Raw genomic sequence first — 16,577 nt, forward strand, 5'->3', positions numbered from 1 at the left:
AGAGGAGGAAGTAGAAATCATGATTTTGGTGGATGAGAACATGAACAGACTAAGCATTTGAACTTAAATGCACACTCCTTGGATTCATCAACAGATTTGGTTTCATCCTAAGGACAGACCCTAGGGCAGCAAATGTGGGATGCCGTGAAAGCAACGGCACATTTTGATCTAATGTCTTTTCTGTCTCCTGTCCACTGGACCGCTGCCTTCCCAGATTACGGATGCTCGTTACTCACGAGATGCCCCCTTTCCACCGGGTTGAGCGGGTATCGGGTTGAACTCAAGGGAAGAAATGCCACGGTGACGTTCTACCCCTCAATATGGCGATAGAGGACACCTTGCTTTGTTGACATGGAAACTCGTGGCGTCCTCAGCTAGCTTCTTCAAAGTCAAGAAGGGTATTTCCAGCCACAGGGGAGGCTTTTGTCAATTCATCCACCAAACGTAGGGGGTGACTCTGTGCCAGATCCCCACAGCAGTGAAGGCTGCAAAGTTGTACTGGGAGGATCCTTGCCCTTCCTTGCTCTTGGCCTGGTCTGTCCATGGCCAGTCAGGTTCCTACCTCCCAAATATAGTCATCTGCTGTTGGCTTAATGAGTGTGACCTCTTTCTTTCCCTGGCTGTGGGGGCTGACGACAGGGTCTTCAGGCCAGGCTGAACATGCTGAGGTGCCTCTGGGTGAACACGAAGGAATTATGCTGGAAAGACTCATAGGTGTTTGGAAATCTTTCTCGGCCATTTTTGGACCTTGTGGATTCTTAAGAGCTTCCGCCAGAGTCACGGACCGGCATCATTTTTGTTCCTCTGAAGCTTGACAACTTTTCCAACTTGGTTTTGCGAGACAGACCATATAGAAAACCAAGGATCTCAAGGAAGTAAAGGACTCATACTTTACTGCTATTGTAAGCTCTCTGACTTGTAATTAAGCACACTTAATCTGGGGCCAGTGTGAACAGGGCATTAATCCATTTTAGACTCAAGCTTTAGCCTTGTCCCCTCAGTGCTTGTACCATGGGTGCTCCTCCATGTCATCACCCATTAACTCCTTCTCATCCACCGGCTTTCCCAGAGTCCTATTAATAGTCACCCCATGTAAAATATGCTTGCGAAAATGTAAAAGCAAATGCATTTACTCAGCAAACGTTTACTTGAAACCTTCTAAGGATGACCTCAGTGCCCAGAGAAAAACTGTCATCACCATCATCAAACCCCCGAAAGAGTCTTGTTGGACATTTCACAATGAAATGGAAACCCCAACAAGGTTTAATGAGGCTGGTCAAAGCCTAAATCTTTTTATCATCATGCTTTCGGGCAGGGCGCTCAGAGTCAAAGTTGATCCTTCCCTTTCAATATTAAATTTTATTTTTTCCTCCCCTCAGGGTTTGTGAGCCGGCTGCTTGACTGCACTTTGGGTTATACTTGGCATGGCAGCAGGCTGCTTTGGAGGGGGTTGGCCCAGAGCATCAGCTGGCATGGTCACCTGATAACACTGAGCTGGGCGGAACCTGGAGTATGAGCCAATAAGTGTCCTTTCAAGAGACTCAGTGCTAAATGTTATGGAAGATCAGATTGCTCCCGTCGGTTACAGTCGGGGAAGGGGAGCCTGATGGGCAAACGAAAGCCAGTAAGTAATCAAAGGAGAATATATCATGGAGCCATAATTGTCAGTGTGCTAGTGACACGGAATCACTAACTGCTCCTTTAAAATGTGGCTGTGTGCACCAAGTCTCCTCCAGAGAGGCGTGGGGCAGACAGACTGGGGAGGTGGGCGTTTCTGAGACTGGATCCTGGCTTTCTCACCATACCAGATGGGTAATCTTGGGAAAGTTGCTCTCTAGCCCCCCACTCGAGAGTCAACCCCTCACTTGTCAAACGAGGATGACACCTACCTTTCAGAATTGTCTTGAGGGTTGAAAATAATCTATGTGCAGAGCACCTACTAAAGTAATCGGCATCTGATAGGCACTCCAGAAATGACGGGTGAAAATAGTGCGAGTCACAGAATTACAGAGGCACTCTGTAAATTTATTGAGCACTTACTGTGCATGAGGTCCCATGATGAATGACTTACACGTATTAGCTCGTGGAGCCATGTTGCAGGTTTAAGGAACATTCTCATGTTCCAGAATGGAAAAAGAGGTTTGGTGAAGTTAAGGAAGGAGATGTGCCCAATTTCGCCAGCAGTCAGGCGTGGAGGCAGAGTTTGAAGTCAGCCTGTCTGAACTGAAAAGCTTACCCTGCGAAGATGGGACTTAAAGGAAGGAGAGGGGGTTCTGCAGAGTAGCTAGCTACCGATTCATTTCAGGGCCAGTCTAGACTAGCCAGTAGCAATGCGACAGCCAATTTGTCAAAATGTTAGTGTGACATTTTGTTTTTTGTTTTTTGTTTTTTTTTTAATTTTTTTTAACGTTTATTCATTTTTGAGACAGAGAGAGACAGAGCATGAATGGGGGAAGGTCAGAGAGAGAGGGAGACACAGAATCTGAAACAGGCTCCAGGCTCTGAGCTGTCAGCACAGAGCCCGACGCGGGGCTCGAACTCACGGACCGCGAGATCGTGACCTGGGCCGAAGTCGGACGCCCAACAGACTGAGCCACCCAGGCGCCCCTGTGTGACATTTTGTATCAGACAAGATAGGCTAGATTTCTCCATCCTAGTAAACAACTCACATTTCAGTGGCTTAACCCAATGGTAACCAACAACGTGAGGCTCTTTCTCTCAGTCGTGCTATATGATCTGAGCGACTCGGCAGGGTCTTCCCTTCAAAGCCAGTCTCCGGTCCGGGATGATGGAGGTTCTGCTGTGACGTGGGCTCTGGGGACCCTACGAGCGGAAGGGAGCATTTTCCACCAGAGCGATGTTCATGGCTTATGTGTAGACTTCTGGAGGAACGTGTACCACAGGGCCATGCCCAACAGGAACGGGGAGATGTGATCCTAACGTGTGTCTGGCAGGATGAAAGCCGGACATATTTGGTGAACAGCACTAATGACTTTAACTCAGACCAGTGGTTTTCAAAACCACTTGGTTATCTGTGGTGGATTGTATTATTCTGTTCTCGTTTGCTTGTTCCATGTCCTGTGAAGCAAATCTATTTCCCCATTCCATGGATATCAGTCGCTGCCATGTGACTTGCTAGGTATGACTAATACATGATGAGTAGAAGTGAGGTGTCCCGCCATTTCTTTTTTCTCCCTGCCATGAGAACCACACGTCCTCCCTAGGGCCGGCTCCTTCGGTCGGCATCCTGGAGCAAACCAGAGGTGGACCGAGCTGTAACTTATGTGTAACGTGAATGAGAAGTAAACCCATGTGTTTTAAGCCCTTAGGGTTGTTTGCTACTGAAGCATAACTTACAGTGGGCAGACTGCTACGGTATCTCTATCATTCTTTCTTAATAAATAGAGAACAACAAAGTTGATTATACAGAAATTACTATTTACATTTGGCCCTTGAAAACACAGGTCCGAACTATGCGGGTCCCCTCATGCGTGGATTGTTTGACAATATGGTACTGTAAATATATTTTCTCTTCCTTGTGATTTTCTTAACATTTCCTTTTTTCTAGTTTACTTTATTATAAGAATATAGTATATATCACATATAACATACAAAATACGTGTTAGTCGACTGTTATTGGTCAGGCTTCTGGTCAACAGGAGGCCATCAGTAGCTCAGTTTTGGGGAGTTGAAGTTATCCCTGGGTTTTCAATTGCATGGGGGGTGGTCAGTGTCCCTAACCCCTGTGTCATTTAGGGGTCAACTGACTGTCTGCTTTGTTGAAACGTATCTATAGTTTAAGGCAGAAGTATCTCTAAGGACTTATTATGCAATTAAATATAATTTAGTTGAGTTACCAGCACAAAACTACATTCTTCAAGTTGGGATGTCAACTGATACCTTAGAGTTGTTATGGGAAACCTAGGAGGAGAACTGGGAACACAGAAATACTGTTTTCAGAGGCAGACTATTGGTCTTGTCCTCACGGAGCCGTTGCCTTAGAAGACCTGAGCATAATCTATATTCATGTTCACTTTGGGCAGAAATTATAATGATGAAATGTTACTATCAATAGGAATGCAAAGTCTTTTCAGAGTCCAGTGATCCACATTAATTCACAGCCCATCGATTTGTAATTCACGGTAAGTAACTGGGGCAGAGGCCAGGCTGGCATTTACTCTCAGTTGTGAGTATGCATTTCTTGAACTGGCTATCCTAAGTTACCATTTGCCGTTTTGACTGTGCAGAGGGCCTTCAGAGGGTCATTTGTTATTCTGTCGACGCATCCGTGGCAAGGCCCCTAAAACCAATGGAGCCACTCTCCGGGATTGGCCCTTTGGACTGCCAGGCTTCCCACCCTCGCAAAGTTTTGTTCTATATGGCCTTTCACCTGTGCAGTCTACGGGGAAAGAAATGATCTGCTCTCACAAAACCAGACAGTCGAAAGATCACCTGTGCGGGAGGTACCGTTACTGCTTCAACGTTAGTGTGGAAGAAATCTCGAGGCATAGAGAGACTAAGGAAGCCAGTGAATGGCGTAACTGTGGCTTGAGCCCAGGATGGTCCGACCCTATAAATGACTGAAGAAACACAAGCTTGGCTGTAGCTGAGAGAGATTGCTCTTAGAAAAGAGGCATACTAAATGATTCATATAACAAAGAGAATTTGCAGGTGGACTGGTGTAGGACAGAAAAGCAAGGGCGTGCTTAACTGGAGAAGAAGCACCTCTGGGTGTTTGGCTCAGTGTGCGTGTGTGCGTGAACAACTTACATGGCTTTCCCCAGTGTATTTAACAAAGTGATACTGTTTAACAGAGTTATGATATTCTTCCTTTTAGAGGAGTTGTGGAAAAGCTTAAAACCCTGTGTGCGGTCTACAGTATCCAGTCTCAGACTGTTAGGACATGTGATGAATCAGAACACAGTGTTCCCAAACTGCTGAAGATCACAAAATGTTTACCATATTTGGGGGAAGCAGTTATCATCAGTTTTTAGCCAGCCAATGACACTCCTGGGATATATCATATCGAGGTAGACATTTTGGAAGGAAGCCCTGAATAAATCACTTGAACCTAACGCTCAAGGAAGAAAGCATAGTTGGATTTCTTGATGTTGATGAATGGTAGATTTCTACCTAGGAAAAATAAATTCATGTGTCCTTGAAATTTTTTGTATTCCCCCTCATATAGATTTACCAAGAGGTTTTCACCCACGTTCTTAACATTTCAGATCACCTCAATTAATTCTTTTCCCAGGTTGGGTAGCTGGGGTTGTAACTCCTAAGAGAAAAGCGGTAACTCCTAAGAGAAAAGCGGTAAATCCTGAGATAATGACTTGCCCATGGAGGGATCAGCAGAAACTTATCAAGAGGAGAAAACGAGACTTGAAAAATGTAATGGGTATGAAATATCGTTACCAGAAATAGCTTAAGAGTACTGTAGTGCTAACACTCAACCATCTTATCTGCGAAATGCCACCTTTTCAAAATCTGTGATCTCATAGTCTCCTCTATTACAGTGAAGTGGCATTTTGATCACAGCAAAGAAAAATGGTATTTGGAAATCGGCTCTGACAGAACATCATCCTCTTCCAGGGGTATTTGTGTAGACATTGCTTACTTAATTTAGATTTCAGAACTCTTTGCAGCACATTTCATCTGAATACATGGTTGTTAAAAATTCATGTGAATGCATCAAGAGTTTTAAAGCGAATCGGTAACAGTAGAGACCAACAGAGTAACCTTAAAGAAAAAGAGGGACCAATGGGAGGGGAAAAGAGAGGGCAGCCTGCTTTGACACTTCTTTTTGGGGCGCACTTCTCTCTTGAATCCTCATGAACCAGCAGCATTCACCACGCAAAGAGCACTGGACGTGGAGGCTGGGTGACATCGGCCATCCTGGGTTTCAAGGTCCTACTCTGCCAGGGGCTATTTGACCTGGGCCCAGGCACTAGTCAGGCTTCCACTTCCTCTGTAAAAGAAGAGTTGGTGAAGATCCCTTCCAACTCAAAAATCCTGTGATCTGTCACGTGATTTACCGACAAAACCCTTTCCGCCTACACATTATTCTAGAGACGGCCCTGAGTTTTCCTGTGGCGAAAGACTGCAACTACTTCCGATTCGCCCCCCACTTCCGGTTTCCTGCTTCCGGTTTGCGTTCTCGGGTTTAGGATGCCCACTCCCTCTCCTCCTACAGCCGGCAGCTGCGGGGCTGTCAGCCCTGTGTCCTCATCGGTCCCGTGTCAGTGTACCTCCACTGAGCCGGCTTCCTTCCATCCTCCACTTTCCCCAGTTTTTTGTGCATTATTTAAATCTTTCAGAAGTCCCCTTCTTTGAGAAAAACTTGAAAGAAAAACACCCCCCAAGAGACGGAGGTGGAGCTCCTGGATTAAGAGGCTTTCACGAGATCCTAAGCGGTCACAGCGTGCTAGCCTCATTTGGCTCCCGCTTCAAACGAGCAGCTTTGAAAACAATAAAAAAAGACATCTGTGGGACAATTAGAAGTTGGAACACCCGAATATTGGATCTTAAGGAATGATCACTAACGATTTTAGGTATGTTAGGTGTCACCACCGTGTTCCGGTTGTATGTGCGAGCCCTTGCCTTTTAGAAACACACAGGAAAGAGTTGTAGAGAAAAAGATCCGAGGCCGGGGGGGGGGGGGGGGGGGGGGCGGTTAGGGAGTGGTGGTCTAGAATGGAACAAGTTTGGCTGTGAATTGACAATCCTAGAAATTGAATGATGGGTATATGAGAGTTAATTATCCTTTTCGGTCTACTCTTGTCTAAGTTTTATGATTTCTGTAACAACAACAACAAAAAGCTTAATGGGGATTCATCCCAGCTAACCAGGCACATTTGCTGAGGTGTTGGAAAGGACTGCTTGTCAGAGTTGCATAATCGTTGGGGGGTAAATATGGAAGTTCATCAATCAGAGAGGCTCTAGTGGGGAGCTGGCTGGCAACAGGCCCAGCTCTGTGTAGCTGTCATCTAGCCTCCAGGCCAATTTGCCCTCTATAAATAACAGTCTATGTGAACGCTTTACTATTTTAAAGCACATTTGCCACAGCTGCTGAGCAAGTTTGTTTACGTAGCTGTGAACCCTTTTGTAAACATCACTATCTCAAAATTGCCCATGTGTCAGGAACATAAAGGGCCCCCTTTAAAAATATATTTGCAGGATGAGCCACGGCCAGTTCCCAGATGTCTGGGTGGCTGGTGTCAGAATTTTCCAGGGTTTGATTCGTTTTCAAAAATAGAATCACATGACTGAAAGGTTCTCGAGAGGTCACGGTGCACATCCCTCTGACCCTGGGCTGGACCGGCCGCGAGCCACCCACCGAGGATGTGGGTCTGTCTTTGGTGGGTGTGAGTCTGTCTTTTATGAGGCTAGGGGACTTATCGAGTGGGGGACTCGGGCTAGGACCTGCAGGGCATCAACGTTGGGCAAGATCGCGTCCTGTCTTCAAGGAGCTTACTTTTCGTTTTCTAAAATCGAGCCTAACTCTGAGTGATGGGGCAAAGCAGCCTGGCTGCAGTAGAGAATATAATGCGTCAACAGAAGACCAACTGGCGTGTTCTGGCCCCGGGCGCTCGGCAGACCAAAGGACCCAGCGGATACTCGGCTTACTGCAGGATAGCTCAGATTTCCAGAAAACACCACATTGGAATCACTGTGTACCACAATGTGTGTGAATGGAGAGCACTGTGGTGATGTTGCAGCGTGGGGCTCATCCTTGGAAGATGCCTGCTAACTGGGATCACCGACAGTGGTTTGAGGTCAACTAAGTCATTTTTGAAAGAAGGCATGAATAAAGCGGAAACCGTGTTGGGTCAGCTTGCCGTTTTCAAGGCTCCTGACTTCCCATCTAGCCCTGTAATGAATAATTAGATCCTTGTGAATTTGTTTTCCTTGCTGTGCATTTGGTTCACGCTTATTTTTTTTTTTCCTGTGGCTTTGACTCCTTGAAGCATTCTTCCCATCCCTCACGGGTCTGTTTAATACCCACAAATTCCATTTGTGCATTTCATTCACACAGAAAAAGTATCCTGCTGAAGCTTCAGAGATCAGATGTGCTGGAAGTATTGAACTGTATGAATCCCGTTAGGAAAAGATCAGGACATATCCAGCTTCCAGACAAACCCAGAACTCTCTAGAACATTCTTCCCTCCACATAACAGAAATGAGAAAACTTTATTTTATGTTTTTAAATTAGGAGCAGTTGCCTTTCCCCAGGAGCAGCGATAAGTGTTTTGATTTTTGTTATGCTGGCAACTACCAAGTTTTCTCTAAGAAAAGCAGGAAGAAAGGCTGCTGACTGTTCGGAGGCGAGTATCACTGTTAATTACCAAGAAAACGTTCTTCCCTGTAGAAGGTCTCACTCATCACAAGCTGCCATCAGAAAGACAGAGTCTGCCCCAGGGAGAATTCCAACTCAGGGACATCACAAAGATAATTTGCTCATTCTGGATTCATTTACTTTGCTCAAGATCGGGCTTTGGTCTGAGGGAACCTGAAGCTGAGCTCCTGCGGTTTGCGGCTCTGATTAGCACCAGTAACCAGAGGGGACATCTCAGTGGCTTTTGCTCCTTGAGCTCAAAGACGCAACGATAAGAAGGCTTGTCCACTCCCCTCCCTCATGTCCTACCGGGAGGGTTTGTAATGAGGAATCTGATATAAAGGCTACATCACGAGTGGTCGGTTTGTGCTGCCAGCGGCTGTATGGCAATGGTCACCACTAGGGGGATCCAGAGTCCCCGTGCTGAGCCGAGGTGGGAGAAGTTTCTGGTCGGCGAGAAAATGACCGGGCTCCTGCTTTGGATTGTTTCCTCCTCTCTCTCCTCCCCTCCCTCCTCCCCTCTCTTCTTCCTCCTCCCCCCACACAGCCTTGCCTCATGAGTACTCGGGGAGAGTCAGGCTCAAGGTGCAGATAACCCGTTCACATGTGCGGTTCTTAGTATTTCACGTGAATTATTTTGTTATTCTGTAAAGCCAGTTTCGAATCTGGTCCGTGTTCCTTTTGTTCTACGGAAAGGAGCACAGTCCTACCGTTGAGCCCCACGCAAAGACTTTTACTCACATTTTCATTGCTGGCTGCGTTTAAAAAACCGACGGCGAAAGTTTCCACCGCTCCAAGAGAAGTTAGTTAGAGGTAATGATCTTGCCTGCTGTTGGGTACAGGGAAGCAGCAACATGGGACCGACGGCTTTCAAGGGATGACTGAGCTCAGGTTATGGGTGGAAAAAGAATCTGGGGCCAGGCTGTTGGCCGCGCATTTTCAGATTATAGAAATGAACCCAGAACCGCAGGCTGCAGACTTCAAAGCACAGAAATGCAGCTTGCACATCTAAAGAGGATTTTAAGACTACTGTCGATAACTCCGAAGAACAGGAAAGAAAATAATGCATTTGGATTCGGGTTTATACTTTATAGTGGGGCGCTATTCTTAGCTTAAGTCAGAATGTCTGGCTCTATTTTGTGGAATGTTACTGATAAACGTAGGCAGGACCTGCTTTGCTGCTGGGATGTATAACATGTGCCAAACTCAGATATGAGTGGAGACTTCAATAAAGACAGACCATTTCGCTATTTTGAGAACAGATCGTTTTCCCGAGAACGCGTCAATGATCAGCCATTAACAGCAGAAGGGTCAATAGGATTGTGATGAACGGATCTTCAATTTTTTTCCCCTTTCCTGTTAGGATTATTTACTGCAGTAATCATATCAGCTGGGGGGTCAGCAGGTAGAGTATACAGAAAGACACCCAGCTTTCACTTGATATCAAAGCACAGCCAGGGCCCCGGGTCTTACAAATGGCTCTCAAAGAAGGGGTGTAATTGCACTTTTATTAAAGCAATTTGTCAGCCTTCCTTTGAAAGGCTAAACTTTTTCCTCTTGGCTTGCTATTAAATCACCTCAAGTATTTAAATCAGGTAATGTTTTAGAGCCATTTAAAAGCGCTTCAGAGACAGATAAGATTTTAACTTACAGAAACACTTGGAAATTTAAAATATAGTACATGGTGCTTTCGAAAAATGACTTATTAGTTTATTCTCCAAAAGCTTTTCAAAAGCTAAATGGTTAGACTTCTTGGTGGCTACGTGAGGTTAGAGGACACAGAGGTATATATACTATGTCATGAAACGAAGGGATGAGATCGATAGGGAGGTTCAGTTTTTCATATTTCATCATAAATAAGTCAGGGCCAGCTCACAAAGAGCGTCGATCCCACAGATGCCCCAGCACGGAACACGTCTTACCTGTAGCCTCCACCATTCCTTCTAGGATGACCACAATTTCTAGCTCCTCTTTGGGCAGCTGGGCTTTGGAGATCTCCCAGAAAGGACTCTGTTGGTTGATTTCGTGGCTGATGATGAGTGGCGACACCAGAAATAGACGGTCATCCCCGGTGTAATACCCTACATTGATATCTGTTTGGTTCAAGGGGATGAACTCACCCTCTGAGGTCTGTTTGGATTTGATCAACTTGGCTCGGATGGAAGCCTCTACGATGTGGGAATTCCTAAGATCCCCTACTCGGAACATCAGGCACAGTTTTCCATCCCGCATGGAGATCACCGCATGGGTGGAAAAAACCAGGGTCTCTGCCCTCTTCTTGGGTTGTGATATTTTTACAAACATGCATCCCACCATGAATGCATTGACGATGGACCCCAGCACAGATTGAATTAAGAGGAGAATAATTCCCTCTGGGCACTTGTCTGTGATGACCCGGTAGCCATAACCGATGGTGGTTTCTGTCTCTATCGAAAATAAAAAAGCAGAGACGAACCCGTTGAGGTTGGTGACACAGGGAGTCCACGAGGGGTCCTCTATGTGGTCCATATCTCCTCGGATGTATGCGATTAGCCACCAGATCATCCCAAAAAAGAGCCAAGTCACCGTGTAAACCATGACGAAGATCAACAGGTTGAATCTCCACTTGAGATCCACTAAGGTGGTGAAGATGTCGGTCAGGTAGCGATAGGTCTCCCTCACGTTGCCATGATGGACGTTGCACTTTCCATCCTTCCGCACGTACCTCTGGATTTTCCTTTTGGTCCGGTCTCGGCTGATGTGTCTTGGCAGGTCGTCCCTGGCCTGCTTAGGCAACTTTGGCTGGTGAATGGCCACAGGGCTCTCAACATCCTGGTCCATGGAGTCGCCTTCCAGGACGTTAGCTGGTGGTTTGGAGGAAAGAAAAGAAAAGTTGAATGAAATTCTGGTTCTTTGGGGGTCACGGAAACCACACTGTGTACAGTACACGGCATTCGTGTAGTTATTACCAGAATAGATGAAGCCATTTTCATTTGGCATCTCTGGGTGGGCCTTTGGTTGACCTGGACTCCTGTGCCCTGCCATCTAGCTTGTGTGGGTACCTCCTCACCCTTCCCACCGGGACGGAGCTTACTGCTGTGAAACTGTCTCCCTACCAGCAAGTTCTAAGAGCCAGCCCCTCCGTGGGATGCCTTCCCACTCTTATCTGAGATGGCGTCACGTGGCCTCCAGCACACGCTGGATAAAGAAATGTTTGAATTCAGACAGTCTTGATTCTGCCCCCCAGCCGTTGCAGGCCCTTGGGCGTGCTGTTATGGGCTGAATTGTGCCCCCCACCCCACCCCAATCTGTACTGAAGATCTAACTCCCATTGTGACTGTATTTGGAGATGGAGCCTTTAGAGATAACTAACATTAAATGAGGTCATAAGGGAGGCACCCTGATAGGACTGGTCCCTATAAGAAGAGGAAGAGACACCAGGGGTGTGCAGAGGAAAGGCCATGTGAAGACACAATGAGAAGGTGGCCATCTGCAAGCCAAGAAGAGAGGTCTTCCAACCCACTCGAGGTGGCCAGACACTAATCCTGCCAGCATCTTGATCTTAAACCTCCGGCCCCGCCCCGCACTCTGGTCTTCTGTTATGGCAGCCTGGGTAGACCAAATACACTATCCAGATTCATCGAGCCCGAGTATCCACGTTGACGAAATGGTGATCACGATACGCAATTTATAGGGTTGTTCTCAAGTTGAACGGAACGATGTATGTGCTACGTGCCTGCCAGCACTTTCCTAGCAAGTACTCTCCTTACATTTGGGGCAAGAATTTTGAGTGAACTCTCTAAATTGTTACTCGAATTTCAGAGCTGAAGAATGAAAATTCTGGTTTTGGTTGGTAAGGATGTGTGCATTATATTCTGAGGGTTGATTTGATGCCCAGGTTAAAAAAAGGTGTGGGGAAATGTTCTCTGTCTTTCTGTGTGTTACACGTTTTATCTGGTTTCTGCCTCAACACGTAACATCTGCAGTTTTGGCTCGTGGTTGTTTCCTTTCCGACGGCCGTCATGACTCATGCCTTGGTACAGTCGTTAGTTAACAGTGCATTAGGAAAACTCTTCTAGAATCTGAGTGCAAGGGGAAATTTGGAAATGATACTGCCAGTAAACACATCAACCACTGTATGAAATTACTTTTTCAGCCAATGATTTTAAAGCTTTCTAAAAGTTTCATCAGCACTTTCTTTCCCCAGGCTTTCATTCTGTGCCTTTGGGTCCGCAGTGCATTTTCTCTGCGGTAACTACGTTTTCTCCTGGGTTAAAGGAGAAACGCGGTTTGTTGCGAAAACATTTATCTGAATAAGAACATAGCTGTGGATAGGACGGGAGAGGTACCAACTTCACTTATGGAGTAACCTTGTTCACGGTTGGTTAGTTTCCTTAAAAATCAATCCCATAGATCTGTTTTCATATTGCAGCACAAGGAAGAGACAGCATCCGGTCTGCAAAAGCTGCTGTTTGGTTTGACAACTTTGACTTTTTAGATCACTGCCCTCAATAGCCCTCATGTGTCAAAGAGAAACTTTGCTTGTTCTTTTTCTTCTTCGAACAGAGAAACCAGGACAGGCGTCAAAGGGAAGCAGCTGAGGTCGGGACGGGAGGGGGGGGGGCATCTGGATGGACGCCACGGCCCTCTCTTTGCTCGCTGCCGGCACCCCTACCTGGTGGGGTATCTGTGACCCGGAAAGGTCTCGCCTGAGCTCTCGCTGCTGATTTTGCCCTGACTGGGAGTCTCTCCATATGACATCATGGGGGATAAACTCAGGGCTCAAACCCACTGAGATGGGGGGCTTTGTTTACAGGATGCAAGGGCCTGACTGAACCTGAGGTAGGGGTTTGCCTTGATCCGGGGGGGAGGGGAGGGGGGTGGCGGGGGGGAGGTAAGCCCTCCGACTGTGCAGAGCCACCCTGAACCCTTGCGTCCCTGAGTCCTTCAGTCCTTCCACCCCCCAAGAAGAGGGTTTGTCAGATCGATTGGCCCTTAACAATCTTCAGTGATATTTCATACTTTCAAATGTCACAGAGGAAACCTACAACCCTCCTCCCCGGGTCCCCAGTTGAAGATGCTTTTCTGCCTTTTCTGGCTGGGCTGTAACCTTCAAATCCAGGCATCTATCCTGACCTGGAGGAACCTGTCTGAAAGGCTAATGAGTGAGTAGACACAAACGCTCTGGGTCGTCCCGGGAGCCTGCTGGTTGGTCCTCCACATTCTCTGTTTGTTTGTTTCTTCTTTTTCTAGCTCAGGACTGGACCACATTTCCCAGTTTCCTTTGTATTGAGAGGTGGCCAGTGCAGAGTCCTGGCAGGTCTGGAGCTGGTCTGTCCGGGTCAAAGCCTCAAAGAGTGGATGTAGCCTCTCCTAGGCCCCTGCCCCTTCTACAGAGGACGGTGGAGTCAGAAGGTGGAGGGGCCGGAGTTAGTGGCAAAAAGCCACCATCTGACTAGAAACAAGAAAAAAAAAAAGTTTGGGCTGTTATGTCTGTCGTGTCTATTATCAAATATAGTCTTAGGTCTCATTTTAAGGGCAGCACTACTGACATGGGGAGAGAAGTGTCATGATTTGGGGGGGCTGGTGTGGGAAAGAGCAGGGAGAGAGGAAGTCAGGATGGAATGTTTGAATCTAAGCATCTATAATGAACTAGCGTGTGGTTAGTCAAATGCTTGGGTTTGGTGTTGGGCAAAATGTAAATGCATATGCTACTTAAGAGCTTAAAAAATTAAAAAAAAATTTTTTTTTTTTCAAGGTTTATTTATTTTTGGGACAGAGAGAGACAGAGCATGAACGGGGGAGGGGCAGAGAGAGAGGGAGACACAGAATCGGAAACAGGCTCCAGGCTCTGAGCCATCAGCCCAGAGCCCGACGCGGGGCTCGAACTCACGGACTGCGAGATCGTGACCTGGCTGAAGTTGGACGCTTAACCGACTGTGCCACCCAGGCGCCCCGCTTAAAAATCTTTTTAATGTTTATTTTTGAGAGAGAGAGAGAGCATGTGCATGTGAGCAGGGGAGGGGCAGAGACAGAGAGGGAGACACAGAATCTGAAGCAGGCTCCAGGCTCTGAGCTGTCAGCACAGAGCCCGACGTGGGGCTCGAACTCACGACCTGCAAGATCATGTCCTGAGCTGAAGTCGGACGCTTAACTGACTGAGCCACCCAGGGGCCCCAAGAGCCTTTTTAAAACAAATAAAAATGTAATCAAACAAAGATAGCCCAGCCTCCTGGGGGGTGAGAGGGGAAGGTGGCCTTTAAGGTGCCCCTGCAGGTGAGACAGTGCACGTGGGCAAGGTGGATCCATGGGAAGATGGTGAAGGGGTTCAGAACAGGTCGCCCCCAAAACATGCCACTTTGGCATATTGACTATTTTGAATTGAAGGTACTTATGAAACAGCCAGGGAAAGAAGGATACTCTGACCCTCCCGTCCTCCTGAAAGCAGGAGATGAATCTCCCACGGGAAAGGTGCCCTCCCTGTGCCAAGCGGGTGGGAGACACTCTCCTCACCAGAGGCGGGGAATTGGGGGCTGGGAAGGCTGTATAAACGAACTTCGTTAAACGAACCCACATCTTCCTGGTCACTCCTTTACCTTTTATTACCCTACCCCCTTGTCTTGCCAGTTCTTTACACACCGATGGTTTCTTCGTCTAAATGGTATGGAAGCTTCCGGCTCCGGTCACTCTCCCTGTCTGTATTCTTGTGAGGCTCCCATGTACACCTGTTGTGCTTTTCTTCTGTGATTCTACGTTGGCTTAATTCTTTTTTTAAGAGCGAGCGCGAGAGGGCACACGAGCGCGAGCAGAGGAGAGAGGTGGAGAGAGAAGGAGAGAGAATCTTAAGCAGGCTTCACGCCCAGCTTGGACCCTGACACGGGGCTTGACCCCACGATCCTGGGATCATGACCCGAGCTGAAATCGACTGGGCGCTTCACCAGCGGAACCGCCCGGGAGCCCCAGTGTCAGCTTAATTCTTAGGCCCGGCCAGAGAGCCGGAGAGGAGGATGTTGCCTCCGGCAGTGGGAGGTAAGGCTGGCCTCCTGCTTAATAGGGCGCGGGGGGCAGGCACAGGGGTGAAAGAAACCAAAGAGCCAGGGACGTGTGGGAGGGCTTGGGGCATAGCAGACACTGGAGTAGGAGTCCCAAGGGGCAGGAAGAGGGGCGCCGATAAGGAAGGGTGTGTGGGGTGCGCACAAGGAGGTGCCGAGCCTCCAGGCTGCGTCCAGAGCAATCGCGGGGAGCCCTGGACCAGGGAGCGGGGCTTCCCAGTTCTGAGCCAGGAGCAAGACTCAGCACCCTCAGCGGGAATGCAAATGCGAGCAGGGGAAGTAGAGAAGGGAATGCTAATGATGGCTCTTAAGGGCTCTTTTCTTGCCTGAAACCCCGGGTGTGGATTTGAGGGGTGATCTGAATTGCATTTGCAGAGAGAGCATCTTGAGCCGCTGAGCAGCTGCACGTGGCAAAGCTGACGTTTCTCCCCCCCCCCCCCCCCCGGGTGGGGGGGGGGGCTGCACAGCCCGTGATGCTAGCTTCTCGCCCCACTGCCCAGCTCAGAAACTGGCTCTGGGGCCTCCCCCCCACCCCCACCCCGACGGGCATGCACAGCGGCCACGTGCTCAGACCCACAGACCACACGCGCCCCTCTGTGCAGGTGGTTGGACCAAAGAGAATGTAGAGGAATTCTCTGCCACCTGTGACGTGCCCTACTGGGTGCAAGAGGACCCAGCAGCAACCGCCAGCATCCTGATGATTTACTTGACGAGTTGCTTTTCCGGACTTTGGCTTAGAGTAAATATGGGTCTGGGGGATAAAGCCAGTTGAGATGTTCTGTCGGGAAATTGTTACATTTCAAGCTATGTATGAGTTCTGTGGGTGATGCTTCCCCTGCCCAGGGAAATGTTCAGAACGTACTTCAGGAGTTTTTAATGCTCTGGGGAAAACCCGACAGGAAAACAGGAGAGATCTCCAACGCATGTGCAAAAATCAAAAGTTGGAACGAAGTACACAGAGATGTTAGTAGGTGATTCTGAGTGGGTGGCTTATGGGGGCTTTAAAATTTTCTTTTAAATATTCTGATTTTTGCAAATTTTCTAGAATGAGTTTATATGACTCTTAGCATCAAAAAGGAAAAAAAAAAAGGAATTTTCCAAGACGGCGTTGAGACCCTTCTGGTGTATGACTTCAGGAATCTGAGAAAAATCATAACGCAACCCCCACTGTCGGGACAGCAGCGGTGGGAATACAGAATGCCATGGGGGGT

At 47.7% G+C, this 16,577-nt stretch overlaps 1 protein-coding gene across 1 annotated transcript in view; it reads right to left on the minus strand.

The window, feature by feature from the left end:
• Positions 1-13,075, minus strand: part of KCNJ6 (potassium inwardly rectifying channel subfamily J member 6) — a 73,595-nt gene extending 60,520 nt beyond the window's left edge. The window contains exons 1-3 of the mRNA XM_047874073.1: positions 12,990-13,075; positions 11,714-11,730; positions 10,258-11,178 (exon numbers count right to left, since the gene is read on the minus strand). Coding sequence (XP_047730029.1) covers positions 10,258-11,178; positions 11,714-11,730; positions 12,990-13,075 — 1,024 coding nt within the window. The remainder of the gene's footprint in view (positions 1-10,257; positions 11,179-11,713; positions 11,731-12,989) is intronic.
• Between the last annotated feature and the right edge of the window lie 3,502 nt (positions 13,076-16,577).

The sequence above is a fragment of the Prionailurus viverrinus genome, chromosome C2, assembly GCF_022837055.1.
Source record: "Prionailurus viverrinus isolate Anna chromosome C2, UM_Priviv_1.0, whole genome shotgun sequence".
Classification (NCBI taxonomy): domain Eukaryota; kingdom Metazoa; phylum Chordata; class Mammalia; order Carnivora; family Felidae; genus Prionailurus; species Prionailurus viverrinus.